The sequence below is a fragment of the Physella acuta genome, unplaced genomic scaffold (genome assembly GCF_028476545.2).
Source record: "Physella acuta isolate Inbredline_101_S28 unplaced genomic scaffold, ASM2847654v3 ptg000038l, whole genome shotgun sequence".
NCBI classification, from domain to species: domain Eukaryota; kingdom Metazoa; phylum Mollusca; class Gastropoda; family Physidae; genus Physella; species Physella acuta.
In genome coordinates, this window is record NW_026731558.1 from 1204129 (window position 1) to 1226316 (window position 22188).

Consider the following 22188-nt stretch of genomic DNA (forward strand, 5'->3'; position numbering starts at 1 on the left):
CCGATACGTATTCCCGGCAAGCGAGCGGCTCATTAGGTCTGTGTTCTCGACTTGTCTCTGCCAGCTTCTGTTTGTCTACGTCTGCTTTTGTGACCTTGGAATGCAGTCGTGGATCTAGAGTTCCGTTTTTTTTCTGCCTTATCTGAATTGTCCGCTCGCTTCTTTGACGAATGACCCTCCGCCCCCGCCCCTATTCCATCACGTCTACCAACAGGTACTTCTTCAAGGTAGAAAATATGAATTCGTTATAAATTCAGAATTGAATGAACGCCTGTTAGAAATTGTTTATGAGATGTTGCAAAAATGATAAAATTCAACAAAAAAATAAATTGTAAATAAAGCAAAATTAAAACTTTGACCTTTTCCTGTAAAATGTTCTCTAGATCAAAGCAAATCAAAATAATTAAAAATGACAAATTAAAGTTTATCCAAACTAAAAAAAAAATATTCCCCAGCACAAAAAAAGCAGCGGTGTAAAAAATTGAATGAATGCAGTCAACCGTATCGTTAGCGCCTCTCAGTCAGACGCCAGTCCCCCCCCCCCCCTCCCCCCTCCACACGGCAACAGCCACTTATACACAATTTCAACATTTCGCTTCCTGAAAACTGCGAGTTTTTTACCCCTCTACACCCAGAATCCGATGCCTTTTCGCGTAAACGAATACGAGATGGGTAAAAACTTTCATTCGCTTGGCGCCGTGCTGTTTTTTTGTCGGCTCAAGGCGTCTCGGATTGGGGCATTCCTCCCCCCCATCCTACCATCCTCCCATCCTCATCCCAGACTCCCAGCCTCCTAGTGTTGCTTAAAAAAAGTTACGACTTCCATTTTTTTTTCACCCTCTTTGGTTTGAATATCTCGCAGTGTGAGATAACAGTAAGTAATTTCCTTCAGTTCAAGCCGATGGTATCTTTCATTGCCGCCTGTCTTCTATGTTTATGTTGGTAACGGCTTACCCTCATTTTTTTTCTCTTCTAAATTTATTAATCTGGTAAGTAAAATTCATTCACGGATTTTAAGACATTAAGACAAATGCTTGGAAAACTGAGAAACACGTGTCATAATACACTGGGGCCGGCTGTAGAACCGGCTCTATACACTCTTGCCGGCTCCATTTCACGGTCCAGTTTAGCTTCCCTGCAGCCGGTAACCGGAAAACAGTAAAGCAACAAGAGAAATAAATATTTTGTAGCTACTTGTTTAACCTAATTTAGGGACACTTTAGCCTTTCCCAGATTTCAGTGGGGTCTGGGTGGGTCTGGGTAGGTTTCGGTGGGGTTAACTCCTGGACCGCACGATGACAGACTGACATCGGTGTGGCTTACAGCTTGCCGCAGGAGTCACGGAGAGTCTAGCGTGTGGGGAACAGTGCCCGTCGGGTACGACAAGAAGGCTGACTCCGCTCTACACCCGCACCGTGTACTAGTAGCCAGAGGAAATTTGGTTCCTTGTAATAGGTGCGCAAAATGTGGGTAGAGATGTGCAAAAAAAATGGTTCGGGGGACGATTTGTAAATTTTATGTTGGTGATAATCGCACATTTTTTCCCTCTCTAGCTTAACGTGAGTGGAGATAGGTATGGGCTAGAAGATCCCGGGGTCGGGTTGTTTTCTCAGACGGGTGGGTTTACGGTGGGATTTTGGTGGCATTAAGGGTTGGTGTAATGTTACATGCAGGGATGAGAAGAAAACTCATTTTCATTCTGTCGGGCGGATGTAAATAATACATGGCGCATGCGCAGTCGCTTCCAGTCCGTTATAAAAAAAAAATCTTTTTCGTATTTTCTATATTGTATTTTACCCGTTACCCGCGTCGCCTTTTTTGCGGATTAAATGCTGCAGTTTGTCAGCGGGATCAAAGCCAGCGGAGCCGCGGGTAAATTCAATGTAAAAATAATCTGTCTTGTCCGGCAGGGCGCGGCAGGGCGCCACTTACTTCCCCGGGAATAGAAAAAAATTATTAACGGTGGCGCCAGAATATCCCATACCCCCCACCCCCACTCTTGTATCGGGGAAATGAAAGGAAGATGTATATTGGCGAATGTAGTCAGTTCTGGGGCTCTTTTAGGCGATACCCGAGTGACTTGCGATTCAGACACGCGTATTGGTAATGTGTTGGACTGATTGGAATCGATAGGGAGTTTCCACTAGTTCAATTAGACGGAGGCCGACAGTCGCCACCCATACACCGGCCCGGGTCACACCGTTACGGCAGATATTTTCACAGTGGTTAAAGCTGTTGTTTTCATTTCACATTTCACATTTGACGGTCCCTTGTTTCTGAACAAAGGACTTTAGTTTTATAACTAGGAGAAATCATTCAATCGGAAAGATTTTTTTGTCAACATATTTAAATATCGAACCTAGAAAAAAAAATGAGCAACAAAAAAAATTGACTCCTAACTATAAAATACAGTAAACTTCAAAAAAATTAAGTAATTTTTAAAGTTTTTTTTTTCAAAGCCCTACTGCATAATTGTCGAGGTTACTTTTGCTACATTATGACGTCACCAGCCGTTGCCGACTGGCAGAAGACAAAGGGTGAAAGAAAAGTTCCTCCGTCGGATCCCCGCCATTGTCACAAGTCTCAACACCCCGCCCAACCACGCCATGAGACCCTCTTCACTTAATCCCCCCAGCACTCTGTGTGTTTGCTTAATGCTCTCGCCTTTTACATGTTGTATTTGTGGAAATAATTAATCAGCCTCCAAATCCACACACAGAGGGAAAACACGGCGACAGGACCAGAAAAATTTAGACCCGAAGTGCCAGATAAGATTTTTGTGAAAGCCAAATTTGGAGAATGTCGACCACATTCTAAAACAATACCTACGTGTTAAAAATATCATAAGGAAGGGGAGATTAACACTGTAAAATAATTATTAATCAGAGTGATCCCCCTTTGACGTGAGGGTGACTTGAAGACAAGCCCAACTTTTGAATGCAGTTTATTTGTTTGTTATATCGCTGACGACCAATCTGGCTTCTCGACTGCGGAACTTCTGGAGCGGGGGATCGATAGACGGACGGCACCGGACCAATTTGGACGCTGGAATCGGGCCATTGACTCAGCCATGCATTATGCGATTAGATTGACAATACAATTTCCTTCACCCCCCCCTTACCCGACCGCCACACACACACCTCCCCCACCCTCACCCCCCCCCACCACACACACACTCACGACCCCTCTTTTTATCCCCGATGCCGACAATTTTGTACTCCGTCTGACGCTGGCCTATAACACCGCGTGTGAGGCGCGCGCAAATTCTGGCGCGTGCATTGGCAAAGTTTTATGACGTCACATGTTATTTACATATAACTACTTCCTGTCTGGTTGCTACAGACATGACGTCACCTTATACAATAATATACTTCTACTACTCATAGCTAGACATTTAAACATGGTTTTAAAGTATAAATAATACGGGTTCTAAAATAACAGACGAGATTGTCCCTGTAAAGAAAATATTTAGACCTTTCAGAGAATTACTCAAAATGTATTCGTCTGAAACTTTTGCGAGAAAGGTATTGACGTCAGACAACACGTCCGTTGAAAGATCACCCCCCCCCCCTCCCTCCCCCTTAACGGAACTCGTGTGCTAAAAGCCTTTTGGGGTTGGAGTACTGTTTCCGGTTCTCCTCATTGAGATAAATATATTCCACACTAAAACGCGGGAAAAAATCATTACGTAAACAAGACGGAAAAAAAAATAAAAATCGTGACGTAAACAAGACCAAAAAAGGCGAAAACGTCTTGTGTACTTCGTCTTAGTGCTGGCCAGCCGTCTGGAGAAGAAAAAAAAAAAAAGGGGGGGGGGGTAGTTTATGGCCCCAAAATGGTGAAAGCTTGGCCTCGGCCACTCGGCCCTTATTATTGACGCGTATACGGAACCGGCTTCAATCCTGGCAGCCGGCTGATAATCTCCGGCAGAAGGAGTAAGAAATCTGCAAGAAGTCATATTTGAAATCCGATAAAGTCATGAATTATGCATGAGACCCCCTCCCCCTCCATCCACGCGGAGCAACCAGACTAGGAAGATGCTGGGTGCCGTGGACGGGGTATAAAAACATATAGGAAGTTTGGGTTGAATAAAGAAAATAAACTCAAGTGGATTTTTTTTAAAGGTAAATATGGGAGCTTTAAAATACTAAATATATGGATATTAATGCAAGGGGGGCCAACCCGCGCGGTGCTTATTTCCGCTTCCGGTTTGTTAGTAAAGACGAATACGTCTTCCTTTCTCGTTGTTTCATGTTTAGCCCTATTAACGTGGTAGGACAATTATGGCGACCCAGGACCACATAAAAATTTCTTCCTAAGGAAGAAAAAAAAATCTTCTGATACATACAAGCAATCACACCCCCATCCGTGTGAGCAGTCTAGCGGACGCACACGCCGAGGCTGCCTATCTCTCCGCCCTCACATCATTTCCTGCCTTCCCTTGACTGCGCCCTCGGAAGAAGTTCGGAATGGCGTAAAGGACTAACACGCTACCCTGGCTCTTCCGATGCCCGTGTGGGGCCTCCTTCCCCTCCCCTCAAGTAATAAGAATGAAAGAAAGAAAAAAAAGGATGATAAAAACGGTCTCTGACGCCTGCACGGGGAATCAATGGGGAGCTGAAGATTTCTATCTGCTGACGCGGTACCTTGTTCGCATCAGCGACCCTCATGCAATTGATTTTTTTTTTAAATTCCAGAAAAAAAAAACCCAACCTAGGACTATAAAATATAGATAAAATACAGAATAAAAACAACAGTGGCTCTAATAAATTACATCAGGGGGAGGAGTGTTACGCATGCTAGTGGGACCCTAGATAGATTTCATCAAGTTTATGACATTTATTTCTCGACTAGTTGTCTGTATGTAAAGCCGCACCTCCCCTCCCCCTTTCGACACTATTCCCACTTACAATACCCTGATGAGCTTGAGGGAATTCCCGGTCGCCGTTGTTGTACGTCATCACAGTTACATTGAGTTGACTGCTGCTGGAGTAATATGCCGGCTATCAAATCTAGGTTCGTTATCGGACACATGGGCCCGGACAAAAATAGCCCCGCCCTGGTGGCTCGGAGAATTTATTAGCCGGTTAATGAAAAACACGCCAACAATTACTAAATTAATTGAGATATCAAAGGCGTTGGAGACCACAACTGGTAGAACTCACGAGAGCAATAAGCATTGGGCTGGATGGGGGGGGGGGGGGTCTATAGACACCAGTTGTTTGTTGTATATTAAAAATTTATCATTTCACTTTATATATATATATATATATATATATATATATATATATATATATATATATATATATATATATATATATATATATATATATATATATATATATATATATATATATATCAACAAACAATGCTAGTCTTTCCCTTTTGAAAATTATATATTTTTTACTTTCAATTTGGAAATTGACAAAAAGAAAGATATAACCATTTTCAATCTCTATTCATTGGCTCTAGTTTTAAAGAAGAAAAAAAAAATTCCCCACTTTCCTCCCATCTTCCCCCCCCCCCCCCCCCCCCCCCCCGGGCCAAAAAAAAAACCCGGCCAGGACGTGAAAGAGGCCATGTAAATCTCCCGTCGTTACACGGCCCCCATAGAGCTGCCAAGCGCAGGAGAGCCGCTCACCACTTGGCTGCCCCGGCCTATTTGGACCTGTCATTCTCAGACGTCCCATCGTCCCACCGGCGATGTCGTCGTCATCCTCATTATCTTCTTCGGTCCAGGTCATTATCTCTACAGATTACTTGGGTCTAGGAGCCCCCACCCTGACTGTTCTTAGTTTGGTGTACTAGCCCCCACCCCGGTTTTCCTTACTTGGTTACATGAGCCCCAAGGCGACTGTCCCTACTTGTGTAGATGAGCCCTAAGGTGACTGTCCTTACTTGTGTAGATGAGCCCTAAGGTGATAGTCCTTACTTGTGTAGATGAGCCCTAAGGTGATAGTCCTTACTTGTGTATATGAGCCCTGAGGTGATAGTCCTTACTTGTGTAGATGAGCCCTAAGGTGATAGTATATGAGCCCTACCGACCCGACTGTCTCATCGTTTTCAGCTGAACACAGAGCTTCGCCCTTTCTTCACAAAACACAACACTGTTGACATAATCTCCTCAGCGATATTTAAATGAGGCTGTAATTAGATTAATTGCGGACCGGTGTAGTCTATGCACCAAACAAGTTCCGCGGAGATCGAGACCTCCAAAGACTTGGGGTCGAGATCCAGCCCTGCCATAATTTGGGCCAACAAAAGCGCGCCATTATCGAGCCGTGGATCCGTTGCACACCGCACCTTGTGTGTTTGTGTGGTGCGAACTTCTCCCATTGTTCTTGCCAGCTAGCTGCACCGGCAACCTAACGCAATCATCTGGCGACAATCGCGAACACAGGGCCGTTTAATTCAAAGCGAATAATTTCGTCTGCAAATTTCCACGTGAGTAAACACGACGTCATGGACGTGGCTGTCACGGTTGGTTGCCTTCACGGCGATTGGTTTCAGTTTGGGGAGAAGAAATACATTTTCCAAACCATCGCCCCGCAACAACTGGAGCCACGAGTTAACGCTAAACTGTCCTTAAGAAAAACGTGGTGTTAGATGGGGGTAGAAGATGGCAGTTTTAGCTAGTCTAGACACGATTCTGCCCTAATGCTCGTCTATGTTCTACAATCTACTCTAGTGTATGTTCTACAATCTGCTCTAGTGTATGTTCTACAATCTACTCTAGTGTATGTTCTACAATCTGCTCTAGTGTACGTTTTACCCAAAGTGGCTCCTAAGATACTCATCAATCTCATGGCTCTGTACCAAGACCTACCGACGCTAGAACCAGATACTATAATCAATGCCATAATCCCACTAGAGCTGGCCATCATAGCCAGAATCCCCTGGCCAAGCCATCGGCCTGTAGGTCGATCAGCTGCCTATTGTTGACCCGTGGGGATTTGTAGTTCGATACGTTGCGTCTTGTTTTCATGTTAAGTCTTTAGGTAGACACCCTCAACACGACCTGCCACCAGTAACACGACCTAATATAGGCACCCTCAACACGACCTAGGATAGTCACCCTCAACAGGACCTGACACCCTCAACATGACCTAGGATAGTCACCCTCAACACGACCTGACACCCTCAACATGACCTAGGATAGTCACCCTCAACACGACCTGACACCCTCAACATGACCTAATATAGACACCCTCAACACGACCTGCCACCAGTAACATGACCTAATATAGACACCCTCAACACGACCTGACACCCTCAACACGACCTAATATAGACACCCTCAACATAACCTCACACCATCAACACGACCTAATACAGACACCATCAACATGACCAATATAGACACTATCAACACGACCTAACACCATCAACATGACCTAATATAGACAGCCTCAACATGACCTCACACCATTAACCTGACCTAATAATATAGACACCCTCAGCACCATCTCAGTGATCATCTACTCGTGATAGAATCTAAGATTATATTCCTATTCTCTCTAACCATCTACTCGTGATAGAATCTAAGATTATATTCCTATTCTCCCCACCTCTAGCCATCTACCGGCTACACTAGGTAGCCTTTAGAGCGCGTCATGTGGAAACTATTTCAGTACTGATGTAGCCCGCAGACCGCCCCAGGCCATCGGCCAGTGATTGATCACCGGCCGGGCTTCGATTGACAGTGAAGGGCTATTTGCGCGGGATGCTCAATTTTCCCCCCTTTGCAGGAATTCTCTCCCTTCTATTGGTCTACTGTTACTGTCCCTTCGAACAGCAACGATGATAACGATAAAGCTAATAATTGGTCGAGAATGACTATCGTCCTTGTTTATGGGCTAAGACAAAACGAAAGGTTTAGGGTCAGACGTGAGGGGAGGGGAGGGGGAGAGAAACGACTGGATGTTTGTGATCCTATGCCTGAACCTGGTAATTAGTCCGTCGTTTTTTTTTTGTTTTTTTTTAAGATGGTCGTTTTCCTACAGCCAGCTACATTTTTTTTTCTTAATCCACGCGACCGACATAGGCATTTCCCAGATTTATGACGTCATGGGGATGACGTCATTTAATAGCTTGAACTACAGCTAACTGACCTACTGAATTGACCCATGTCCACTCACATAATTTTCAAAGTTGAGGGTTGAAATATGAAAAAGAAAATTTTCATCAATACCCTAGACATGGGGCAATAGCCTTAAGACAATGTACATTGTGTTTATGCTACCATTGTATTCTATCTGAAGGAGCTGTTAGCTAGAGATACGCCTTAAAGTGTAGAAATACACATGCAATTTTTTCGGAAAAAAAAGAAAGAAAACCCCACCAGATAAAACGACCACTACTATCAAGCTGTTTGTCTTTAGGTTTCCGACGCCACACAGCATAAGATAGGGCGACTCCGTTGTACTGTGTACACGGTTGCTAGCCCGGGCAGGGGTGGGGAGCTATTATCTTTTTGTTTTTCTTACCTTTTTTTTTCTCTGTTTTGAAAACTTTGCCGGGAAAACAAAAATTATCCTCCGTCAAAACTTTGGTTTAATCCAGCAGACCTGGCTCATATGTGCTTGTTAGTTTCCTGGGTGTCTGCCCAACTTCCCTGCCCCACTTCTCTGCCATACTCCCAGCTCCGTGCCCCATTTCTCTGCCCTAATCTAAATTTTCTGCCCATTTTCTCTGGCCTACTTAGAGTCTACCCCCTCCCACCCAACTCCAACTACCCAGAGCTATTGTTCAGCTCCACATCTACAACTGCCCTGCCCATGACTTAGCCCTGCCCATGACTTAGCCCCCATCCCCCCATCTTATCCCTGCCCATGACTTAGCCCCCATCCCCCCATCGTATCCCTGCCCATGACTTAGCCCTGCTCTTGTTTTAGCCCTGCCCATGACTTAGCCGCCTCCCCCCACATCTTATCCCTGCCCATGATTTAGCACCCCCCCCCATCCTATCCCTGCCCATGACGTAGCCCCCCCCCCCTTCCCCCATCCTATCCCTGCCCATGACTTAGCCCTTCTCTTGTCATGTCTACCAGCAGACGTTTGAAGTCGACACGATGTTTTCGCTAACCACGGACGTGCATTACTCGCCGGGTCCCGTCTTAAGTTAGCGCCGGCCTAAGATGTGCCCGGGTGTTGCCGGCTATTATACCACGTGACCTGCAGGCCTGACGATACGCGCTTGTAACTTTAAGAGTTACTGCCTAGTGGTGTAACACAATTTACTCGGTTCACTCTTTAAGTGCTCATTAACGGCCAGCACCGTTTAGAAGCAATTTCAGTCACGTGTTTTCGACTCGTCTATTTCGCGTGCTGAAGGGATCAGAACCCTTCACGTACGAGGGTTGAATTTTTCTATTTGCCCTTTGAGTTAGCTGAAATTGAAACCGCGGGGATCCCGTGGCGATGTTGTGGAGCCAATCTGCCTTTTGTTACACGAAAGGAAAGGCCGGCCCTGGATGTGTTTACTCTAGCGGTCCTCGGCACACACGGCTATTTGTGAAGTCAAGTGATCCCGAATAGGCGTTACTGAGGGGGGAAAAATTGGGGTGAGCAGTTTGGCTGGATTTTGTCCGCTGCTCGTGGAATTGTTAAGTTTATTTTAGGGACACTGCCCGGGCAGGATTAACATCTGAGGGGCCAATTGGATTAAATCATCTGCTCCGACGTCACGGATTACGTTACACACGTCTCGCGGTTTTCGGCGTGACTGTCCGGGATTTGATACCTTGTGGGCTGGCCTTTCATTAGAGTAACCTAAGTAGAGGTCAGGGCGCGATTAGGTGCACAGCGTATCTCAGTGTGCGTCCTGGCATGTTGGTGCGCAGATGGAAGCTGCGTAGAACGGAGGAAAACTAAACGGCCGCGCATCTTAGAAAATGTTTCGTTTTTTTTTTCTTACACACGTCGAACGTATCTTTAACGTAATAAGAAAATATTTATTGAAGAAAAATTTGTGGATGTTTGATTGCTTAATGGATGAATGGATGTGGTTGTTGGGTTTTGTTGTTACAGTGCATGTTGTTTTTTGTACTGTTTGATTGTTTCACGAGGTTTGTTGGTTGTGGTTGTAATAAGGTTGCTGCTAGATATGTTTGCTGTGATTGTGTGAGAGAGCTTTAAGGAATGTATTCGAGCAGTGAGCACCACATACACGAGCGTGAGGGAATGTATTCGAGCTGTGAGCACCACATACACGAGCGTGAGTACCACATACACGAGCGTGAGGGAATGTATTCGAGCAGTGAGTACCACATACACGAGCGTGATTGAATGTATTCGAGCAGTGAGTACCACATACACGAGCGTGAGTACCACATACACGAGCGTGAGGGAATGTATTCGAGCAGTGAGTACCACATACACGAGCGTGAGTACCACATACACGAGCGTGAGGGAATGTATTCGAGCAGTGAGTACCACATACACGATAGTGAGGGAATGTATTCGAGCAGTAAGACCACATACACGAGCGTGAGTACCACATACACGAGCGTGAGGGAATGTGAGCACCGCCTGACGCTCTGGAATTAAATTGGAAACTGTTTGCTTTTGTCTCGGACAGACAATAACATGGCGTCCGCGTCAATTAAAGCGTTTGGGCCGGTGTTCCCAGATCAAAGGCGCCAGGCAATTAACACCCGGTCCTCGGGCAGGAGGAATCAAGGCCCTCCTTTAATTAGTGAAGATACCCGAGCCTGTAGGTCGATAAGTAGCTGGGCATTGGCGTGCATGATTGACACCTCTGACAGGACAGGATTGAGGCCAAGTCCTAGCCCAACATCAATCGTTTCAATGAATCCGCCGCCGCCTGCTTTCAAGTTTTTAATTAAGTTTCGTTTTTTTTTTTTTTTATAAATCTTTCACATCCTTTCGCTTAGCGCCAGACATCTTGCCGCTCTAGCAAGTTTTGAGGTGTTCACATCGACACATGAGTTTAAGTTTACATCAGACAAACTGTACAACAACACAGGCTACGTCACAATCGTCACTATTACATGTACTTGTTACACACCATTGACACCACACACTATTTATATCACCCAATCACTGGTATGCACCAGAACAAAGTTTCAGTGGTATTTGTTTCTTCTGTTACCTAGGTGATGGTCTAGACAACAGCGTCGGGTCGGGTGAAGGTACGGCAGATGAAGACGACGAGAGAGGCTCTAAGAGAAATAAAAAACGAGGAATTTTCCCCAAAGTGGCTACAAATATTATGAGGGCGTGGTTATTCCAGCATTTATCGGTAAGTTGTGTAGTAATGTTTGTTTTTCTGATTAGTCCAGACTTCAGTTAACCTTTTGTGGTCTACTGTTGGCCAGCTAATTCGTGGTTTAGCTTTGGGCCATGTAATTCATGGTCTATTGATGGCCATGTAATTCATGGTCTACTATTGACTCTGTAATTCAGGGTTTAGCTCTTGGCCATGTAATTCACGGTCTACTGTTGGCCCTGTAAATCATGGTTTAACCCTTGGCCATGTGATTCATGACCTACAGTTTCCCCTGAAAGTAGGGGTTCCGTGTGTTTTGAACCAACAAAAGTTGCTCACTCCCCCCTCGCGACATGTTCAATTATAAATGAACCTTCTCCCTCACCCAACCCCGTCACTTCTGAAGGCCGCAAGGTCGGCCATTATCCCGTTGCCGTGAAATTAATTTGCACTTTTGTTTGAGTCCTAAAACCTGGCTTTAGAAGTCGATTAATATTTCCAGCGGTGAAACCTGTATCCTTTAAGCGGCGCCGAGACAGGTCTAAAACTAAACTCTGCCATCCGTGATCCCAGGAGATCGGCGGCGTGTCTTCTTCTTCCTCCCCCAATCCCGGCATTACACCGGGTCTGTGGGGAGCTATGATGATCTTAGCTCCCGCCTAAGCCTGCAGACCCCAGTACACACGGAGCCTACGACTTAGAAAGCCCACCGCCGGCTAATGAGAAACGCTACTTTGAGTGACAGAAGCGTTCTCGGCGTTCGCAATAGGGTGTTAGTTTTGGGGCTTTGTCGTTAGGCTTCAGGTCCTTCTGGCGGATCAAGTTGACAGTTAGGATCCGCGGCTGCCTGGCCAGATAGACCTGCTCACGCGCTCAGACGCTGCGTGATTGGACTAACAAAACGTTATCCCTCCCAGTCCCCTGCTCCTGAATTCATGCCTACAATTATACTCCTATCATATGTCCATGATTAAAGGCTTATAAGCCGTTCTTGTTTATTCGCGGAGAAGCATCCGATATATATCTGGCTGTATTCGATATGAATATTCGAACAATACCGCCTCGTTTTCACCTTATTACCGCTAACCCATCCCCTCCCATCTGCTTCGCTGTCAGAGCTGGAGCCCCTCCCATTGCACGTGTAATCTGGGTGCTTTGGTGAGCCCTGATCTGATGGCCACATGTCTGGGTTCTCTGACACGAAGGACGGAGTAGCCTCGCCTCTTCATCAAAGTCAGGAGAATTCGTTTTGTCCAATTGGCGTTTTTAGCTCAAGGAAAGAAGAAAAAAAAACAAAACACGCGCATTGTAATTATGTCTAGAATTTATCTGTTTGAGTTGTCGGCCCGTCCAGAGTCTGGTGTAAGCTAAAAACAGCTACAAAATTAAAACTTTTTTTTTTTCAATTTTTTTATTTATTTACAACGCCATGTTAAAGATCTAACACACGCCATCTGTAGTGGCACGCCTCCACCAACAGGTCTACACGTAATAAATGCTCGCGCATACCGGAACTGGTGAGTCTCCGGTGGTCATACTAAACAGATACGACGTTTACTACCCACAATTCACCACCATGCCCCTCGCTGTTAGTTTCAACTGCCCTCAGTAATTCCCATTTCTTGGAGCATTGTGCTGGGTTAAAGCAACGTGCACACCCAACACGGTACAGCAAATGCTTTTAACCCACGTGACTGAGCTACGTGTGATGACTGGCTAAAAGAGATTCGAAGTTTTTCTCTTTTTATCTATTAATCGCAATTTGAAAATAAATACAATTTCAGCCTTCCGGCCTGTCGGCCCAGACAAAAGGGTCAGGGTAAATTGGAACAATTTGGACGCAGGGAATGGGACTAATCTAGTTACCCGGTTTTTTTCGGGAAAATAGTTTGGCAAAGGTTACGATCGCCCGAGCACTGGTTTGAAAACCGTAATCACCGCTGATGCAATTTCCAATACACTTTCCGCCATCTTCTGAATGGAGTCGCCGGGATAACGCGTCGATCGCCTCACCCCGTGACTCGTAGGGCTGGGCCCAATAAACACTGGCGGCTCCAGTGGCTGTCGAGGGCTGGGGAACGTGTTCCTTTGGCTGAGTGCGAGTTGATGGGAACGTGTTCCTTTGGCTGAGTACGAGTTGATGGGAACGTGTTCCTTTGGCTGAGTACGAGTTGATGGGAACGTGTTCCTTTGGCTGAGTGAGGAGTACTGGGGAGCATGTTCCCAGAGCCAAGTTTAAGTCTAAGTTTGGGGTTGAAGTACATCTTCCCACGTCTAGATGAAAGCCGATATAACGGGAGAAGGGGGGGGGGGGGGGAAATAACGTTTTCAGTTACCTGCTGTTCCCTAGCCCTAACACCTCAAAGAATATCAACACTCCCCTGACCAGTGATCAACCTACACATCCTGTATCAACATGTCCACGAGGTCACGGTGACCTGCTTGTCCGCTTTGTTTCCACACCCCCCCCCCCCCTCAACACGCCTGTGTGACATTTTAATGCGATCCTAACATTTACTTCCAACCCAATTAATTCATGACGTCACCAGAATGTGTGCCCTGACCCAACGTATCTGCTGGTCACTTTGATATTTGCCTCCCGCCGACCGTCTCGCTGTATGTCTACACGCCATCCTCACGTCCAAAATGCCACAACAACATCCAGCACTTGTAAATCTATTATTCAAAATACGTCTAAGCTATAATATTATAAAACTAAAAGAAGAAAAAAAAAACACGTGATTTACGAGCATGAACTTCCGTTAAACAATTATCAGCCGGGGTTTTTAGCCTAGTTTTACAGCACAATTTCTGTGATTAAAAAATGCCGGTGGAGCATCAATGGTACCCTGAGGGTTTCCACCGGATCCATCCACCTAGTGGAAGCTCTGCCTCGACACCGGAGACCGAGGCGACAGTTGCAGATGTAGTAAATTACAGTCTGGGAAGATGATGTGGGGACGATGATGTTGACATCAAGATGTAAGAATCAGATGTCAGGATTTCATCTAGTTTAATTAATTACCGAGGGTCGGTTGCTTTAATTATGTTCTTTCACCAAGTTAATAGCCGCCGACTAATTATTACCGGAATTAAAAACATTAAGTATAGATGGCGAGACGGACACACAACATACCATCAACTGGTAAAGCGAGCAAAACATAAAAACAACGGCCCCGACACGCCAACCAGGCATCCTCTCGGCTAAAAATAACTGTCCCGCAGGAGAGAAAAAAACCCGCCATATAGCAAACTCCAGTAATGGATACGGTTTATTTCTCGTGCTGGTGACGAGAGTTGAAACGAGAGTTGAGGCCGGGAGTTGGAAGCGATGAGATTTGTAATTAGTTCTTGCCTGACAAAACAGTGCCAATGTGGTACCGGCTGGGGTGACGGGGAACAATTCCTGGAACAAAGAACGCCAAAGTTAGCGTAAAAACAGTTAGCAAAAAGCGGTTATGATAGGGGAGGGGAACTCGTGTTTACATGCTCCGGGGGGCGGGGTGTTTAGATGCTATATAATTACACATGTAATGAGATTATCCCAAAACGTGGAGTTATCTGTCTGGCACAAAACAAAACAACGCAGGTTAAGTATTTTAAAACTTTACAAATTGTTACCTCATATTGTGAGATTTATGTTGTGGAGACTGTCTTTGTTAGCGGGTGGACGACTGTACAGCCGCCTGGCCTAGAGTGGAAGTTGCCTAATTGGAATGAAAGCTATTGGGGTGCCGAAGGGATGGCACATAAAAATACGGGTGCCAGCTCCCGGACTATCGGGTTCCATGCGTTCTGCTGAATGATTAATGATTGCGCAAATAGTCGGTTTCCGGCTAATGGTTTTCCGATAGGTTAAAATTTTTGATGGCGTTTTTTGATAAGTAATCTAGGGTTTTATCTTCAAAATGTGTTGATTAGATCAACTGCGGGTGGGGTGTGTGTAAGGGGGGTGGGGGGCATTGATCTGAGAAGGGCAGTGTGTTAAAATTTCAGTCAAGGCTGTATTTGCAAGTTCTAGCCATATTCTATTCTGAGAAAAAGCTGCATACGACAGTTTGAAAAAAAAGTTGTGTATTATCCTAGCTACTGACACTGATAAGCACATAAATTTCACTTGAAGTCAAATTAAAAATGTCAGTACGCCCATGAATTCAATCATGACTTAGCCAGGTTTTTAAAATGTCTTTCAATTCTGTTTTATACCGCTTGGGTTTTTATTGTGAAGAGACTATCAGGCAACTGATCTACAAAATGCACATACACAAAATGTTAACATAGTGACCAGTGAAGGACAATGGCAGCCTTATCTTTGCTGCTTATCATAGGTATCTACAGCTTATCACCTCAGTATTATTTATAGCTTGTTTATCTAATGGGTAGCTACCATCTCTTCACCATCACTCACCTCACCATTATCTCACCGTCACCTCACCTCACCATTACCTAACCATCACCTCACCCCTACCTCACCATCACCTCACCATCACCTCACCATTTTCTCACCATCATCTCACCTCACCATCACCTCAGCATTACCTCACCATCACGCACCATCCCCTCAGCATTATCCACCATCACCTCACCACTACCTCACCATCACCTCACCATCACCTCAGCATTACCCACCATCACCTCACCACTACCTCACCATCACCTCACCATCACCTCAGCATTACCTCACCATCACCTCACCACCACCTCACCATCACCTCACCATCACCTCACCAACACCTCACCATCACCTCACCATCACCTCACCACCACCTCACCACCACCTCACCATCACCTCACCACCACCTCACCATCACCTCACCACCACCTCACCATCACCTCACCACTACCTCCTGCTAACGGGCCACTCACCCCAGCGTTACCCCCTTGACAAGTGGTTACCTCTTGTTTACGCCACCAGTCAGTTATCCCCCATCCACGGTCGTTAGTTCTAATCTCATCGCGGAAGGTTACTTTTTTTCCTTCACGCCGGGCAATAATTTCTGTAGGGGAGCACCTGGGTCTCAGGGAGAAAAAAAAACAATAAGCACTTATCATATCTGGAGAGGGAAGCAACCCTTTAGATGCCAACTCCAAATAAATGTCAGCCGTTTTTTTTATTTAATGGTCTACGCTCCCCCCTCGCGCCCCGGGCGCCCCCTGAAGACGGAAGGTTGGGAGATACGATTACATGCAAATAATAGGAAAGGAAGGGGGGGGGATGAAAAAAAAGCGCACATATTTCTGGCCAATAAGCCTCGCAATGTTCGCTCAACCCCGTTTCACGCACCAGAACAAAGATTAGATCGCGGATTTGTGAAAAGAAAATAAACGCAGGAGGAAAATCTCAAGGCATATTTGAATTTTTTGGGGCCAGAATATTTAGTATCCGACTGGTTCCACTAGCTTACAGTTCCCATGGAGAAAAAAAAAATGTAGCTTTTTTAGGATCTTCGGTTGTTTTATATTTGGCTTTGTTTAAAGATTTGTTTTTTTACTTTTCAAGGCTAGAACTAAAATAATCACAACTAAAATAATCACAGCTTTAAAAAAACACAACTAAAATAATCACAACTAAAAAAATCACAGCGAAGATAACTATATTTGATATAATCACATCTAAAATATGTTCTTAAGTAGCCAGTGGATTCGAACGTTTCTCAAACAGCTTCTGGTGTATGAACTATCACAAGTGATTATCACGTGACTTGGGAGATGTTATGATTGCCCACATGGCTCCGAACAATTCTTGTAGTGCCAGCCACGTCATGCGTGCTACCCACACCACCAACGTGAGCAGTAATTGTCGCACCAGTGATTGTTGTACCCTTCGCAATTTGCCAGCTACGCCACCCCGATTATACGGAGAAGTCTAACGTGCATGCCCCCTTGACCCCCCATGTACCGTCACAGTACCCCTGGGATACGACACATAAATTGGTAATCAATCCTGAAGTCTTAACAGCCAAACACCTCACTCACACTGTTACAACACTAAACATAACCTACAAACATTTGCAAATTTTGTAAAATATAATCAGTGTTGAGAGCTGATTCAGGTTAAACATGGTCAACTGTTAAACCTCTTTAACTTTAAAAAGATATTTATATTTCTGACGATTTTTGACATTTAAAACTATCAATGTTTTCACGTTTCAAAATAGGGTCCATATTTGTGGGGTAAAATCCCCTTAATAGTAGCCCTATTGTAGATCGATGAAGCGAGGGAAAAACAAATAGTAAAGTAAGTAAAATCGTAGGATAACACTTTAAGAGGACTCGCTAGGGAGGTAACTCATTTGTCTAGTCTAAGGGCGACTACCGGTGTAAGAATGATGGGCTGGCTAAGATAGCCTCGATGGCCATGGATCTGAAAACGATGTTTTAACCAAGTCTCAGGAAAGCCTTTTAAAGCCTCATGTTGGCCGCTAACGTAATTTTGGTGTACAAACTAGCCCAGAGTTGACTCGACCCTCCCCGCACTCCTAACCCACTCGCCATTGTTTCTGGCCCATAATGCCCTGAAATTCATTTATCTTCCCGTGACCGGCACGTGGAATGGGCGGATCCGGTCAACACTTCTTGCCTTAATGCTTGTCCAAGCCGTCTACCCCCTCACCCCTCTACCAGAAGTAAACTTGTGTGCATGTAAAAAAAAAACGAAATATTCGAACAACGCCTACACTTGATGTTAAGTATTGCACAATCTGTTTATCAAAATCATAGCACGGCAATAAACATCTCAAGTATTTCTATTCACAAGAAGTAATGAAATTATTAAGAATTGAAAACAAAAACCAAAATAGCAAATCGCAAATGAATGTCCTCCCCGCTCGTTACGTGAGTTCCGGGCGGTGCACTCACGAGAAACGTATGGGGACCCAACACGACTGGAGGAGGAATGTGACGGGACATGCGAGAGAAATGACCATCAGCACTGTCTGTGGTTCTGCCACGGCCACTTCATGACGGAAGATACCACATAAACCGCTGGAGAATGGCGGAGTCGTGTGACTCGCAGACTCCATTGCCTGACGCCGTGAGCTTGGCCATTCGGATCCAAGGGATGTGCCCAAATGAGGCCATTTGAATTCAGCCAAGCCCATTGACTTTACATGATGCCACGATGACAGATGACGCATTTCCGGTCGCCTCGATTGGGAAGAGACAGGCTGACGACCTTAGTGGGTCAGGCGACGAGAAAAAAAAATCTTATTTAGAAAATGGAAGCCTAACATCTACACAGAGACGAATGTAAACAATGTTTACATAGCAAGCCCCTTCTCCCCACCCTCCCCATGTCATTTGTTTATCATCTTTGTAAAGAAAGTGTACATATGGTAAATAGCTGATTAATTATGCATTAATTATTCTGTAATCTCCCTAAATGTAGGGGATCGTGTAGCTAGGCATGGATTAGGTCAGAGAACTACATTCGTTTCTAGCCGCCATCCATTGCAAAATTCAGATTTTAATTTTCACCAGCTTTCACAGTGGTGTTTAATTCTTTTTTGTCGCGTGTTTAACACTTTAAACGCTTGATTCGATTTGTCCATACGATATTTTAGTACATTTTATCCTATTGCTTGCCACATTATCGGCGTCAGTTCCAGTTGCTACATGCATGCTAGTCCATTCACAATGAGATTTTATTTGTCACTTTTTAACTCAGAACCTGTGGTTCAGAGGTTAAGGTTTAGCTCTGTGCCAAATGTTAAGCGCTGTGGCCTGCATGTTTCCACACGATCACTAACGACTGCCGGAAGAGTTAAACTGCTGAATGACATTTAACACGGTACACCACAAAATGCAACCCCCTCCCCCAACCCCCACCGTCCACCTTCACAACAAGAGGAATAGCATCTGACAAAAAAAACAGCCCGTAGAAAGAAAGAGAAATGGATATTTACATAGAAACTTCGGACATCACCAAATTGCACAACACATTTAAAACACAGGGTACACACTCAACAACTATTAAAACAACCAGTGCACCCATCTATAGGAGATAGTTTCTTGCCTATGTGAGTATGTGAGTATAGTGGTGACATTTCATGAATGGCGCGGGATTTGATATTTAGAGGAAATACGCAATGGTCTAGCTCAGACCCCTCGCAGCGTGTGCGACCCCCAAAAATTGCCCCGACCCCGGAAACGGTCCATTTCTATTTATTTATTTTTGTCATCCCCCGGTCGGCACTGATCCCCAGTCCCGTGGACCGTCCCGACAATCGCCGGCCACCCCGACCATACTCGGATGGCAAATTGCTCACTAACTGGCGGTGGTTTGGCCAAAATTAGCGTGCAAACTGCGGCTGGATGTTGGGGGTTTCCCGAAATGGTGCGCAATTTCAGGTCATAGTTTGAAGCTAGTTATCCCTACATTTCCCACCCATCTAGTCAAAACCTGTCGGGCAGGACTCGTCCCCGGTCGGCAATTATTTATGTCCCGCTACAGCCGGCCATATTTAACCGGCGGTGTCTAGACCAACAGCCCGGCTCTATTATGGCGGCCATTTAGTGTACGTACTGGTTTCCTTAGTTATGATTCCGCATTGAAATAAATGTACAACCTGGTATTGTTACGTCCTTAATTAAACATCAATGACAGTTTTTAACACAACCGGACGTGGTTAAGTTCTATTTCCTTCTCTATGTAAGTGTAAGCTCCGTTTTTAACCGAAATGTAAGTTGACAAATGCTTGAAGGCAAAGTTCTGAAGTACTGATGTCATTGTCATTTAAAATAAAAAAAATTTTCCCCAAATCCCTCGCAATCGATATCTAATCCGCCTTCGATTTGGAATCAGATCTCCATTAATCGAAAAGTTTGTTTGCATAATACATCGACCAGATTGTCTGTGTGGAATTTACACCGTTGATTTCATTTGGCTGATACAGGTTCCTATTTCCTTTCTGCTGTAGGCCTACCTGTAAACCTAGATTTGTGTTGGTAAAACGTGGATATTTCCAAAATACGATACCTTAAGTATAAAACCGGTCACAGATTTAAAAAAAAAACTATTTTGACTAAATACTAATAAGAAATATATCTCCTCTGTTTTTATTTGTATGGGACTGTTGTGGTTTCAGCTTTCTACACTCTATCATATCATGAATGCGTATGGCCTGTGTACCTATGATATCATGTATGTGTATGGCCCGTGTAGGTTTACCTTGTGTGTTGAAAGTTAATTCCGCTACAACAACAGGTTGGGGGAGGGTTGGGGGACTTTTTTCTTTTCTACTGCCGTAAACAGATGGCGATTGGCTGTTGCCATAGCAACAAGACTACAAGGTGTTCCGAAGGCTTTGTTTTATTTTGTTGTTATTTTTCCCCCTCACGACTCACACATCAGTGTGTGTGGCCACCCAGAGAGTGATGGTTTCATAGGGTACTGTGTCACGTCAACGTGATGATTTCAGCGGGTACTGTGTCACGCCAACGTGATGATTTCAGCTGTATTTGTCACTGTTAACGTGATTTTAGCAAATAGGCACCGTGTCACGGCATAACTCAAGGTTCTCCACGTAGCATTCACTACACAACCAAACTATGCTGGGTACTGAGCTGAGCTGTGTCATGTAACTGCTACATCAGTACTTGCTACAACCTCCCCATCTCATGTACCTACTTTACTTAAATCCATTTTTTCATTCGATCAGGTATACCCAATCACGTGGTATTAATTTATCCAATTATGTCTCGCCCTGCGAGAAACCCCATCAAACCCACGTGTGGGGCGCCATCCTCCCCTTGCTACCAGCAATAAATAAACCGTTGACTTATCATTTGTTCCGCTGCTGATTTCTTCTATTCCAACTTTTTGTTTTCCCGCAGCACCCGTACCCTTCAGAGGAGCAGAAGAAACAACTGGCTCAGGACACAGGGCTAACTATCCTACAAGTCAACAATTGGTAAGTCCCTTCCTTCTTCTCTCTCTACCCCAGTTCTGACTTCTTTACCCCCCCCCCCCCCCCCCCCACCTTGCTCTGTACTCTCTCTTCCCACCTCATACTTTCATTATTTCCGCTGTTTCTATTCCCCCAACCTTCGTCCATTTAATCTTTCCCCGTTTCTTTCACAACATTTTCTCTCTACCCCCATTCCCAACTGTACACCATCTGTCCATCCCCCTCGATTCATTCTTTCTCCAACTCCACCCCACCCTCACTTCCGTTCATACCTTCACTCTATCGCCACCCTTGTACTCCTAGTGAAGCCTCTTCAACCCTAGAGATAGTTAAGGTAACAGGAATGACTCCCCTATCAACTTGAAACCTTCAGCCTTGTACAGGTTCCCCCCCCCCCCCCCCCCGTGTAAAATAGCGTATCACCAGCCCGGAGATTGGGCCGGTAACGACATTAGCATACAGTTAATGACACAACCCATTATAATTACTTATCTCTCGGCAAGACGTCATCGCCGCTACTTAACCGTTGGCTGCTCAGGAGGATTCTTCCACCGTCGTGTCGGTACGGCACCGACACGACGCTTTTTAAATTTATAGCTCTAGTTTTCCCTTCCTACCACCTCGCCTTGACGCTGATTAAAAAATATTCTAACAAGAAAGTATTCAAGTCTGTACTTCAGCGTCTGCTGTGAGAGTTTTTGTCTTAACATTCTGGAACACAAACAACACCAACCACCCCTAACAACATCCTTAACCCATATAACACCAACCACCTATGATAGAGCAACCCCAGCCCACCGTACAACCACCTCTGACCACCCCAACACATACAACACCAACCATCTCTAACAACCTTAACCTATCTAACACCAACCACCAATGACAGAGCAACCCCAGCACAGCGTACAACCCCTTATGACAACCACCCCAGCACAACAACCCTCGTCCATCCAACCCTAACCCATCTAACACCATCCACACATGACAGTGCAACCCTTAGCCCACCGTACAACCTCCTCTGACAACAACCCCGGCACAACCACCCCAGCA

General features: G+C 45.1%; 1 protein-coding gene across 1 annotated transcript in view; it reads left to right on the forward strand.

Moving 5' to 3' along the window:
* The window catches only part of LOC131943096 (homeobox protein Meis1), a 121348-nt gene that overhangs the window by 94269 nt on the left and 4891 nt on the right, over positions 1-22188 (forward strand). Inside the window, exons 9-10 of the mRNA XM_059303122.1 lie at positions 11118-11263; positions 21065-21141. Of these exons, the coding sequence (XP_059159105.1) occupies positions 11118-11263; positions 21065-21141 (223 nt within the window). The remainder of the gene's footprint in view (positions 1-11117; positions 11264-21064; positions 21142-22188) is intronic.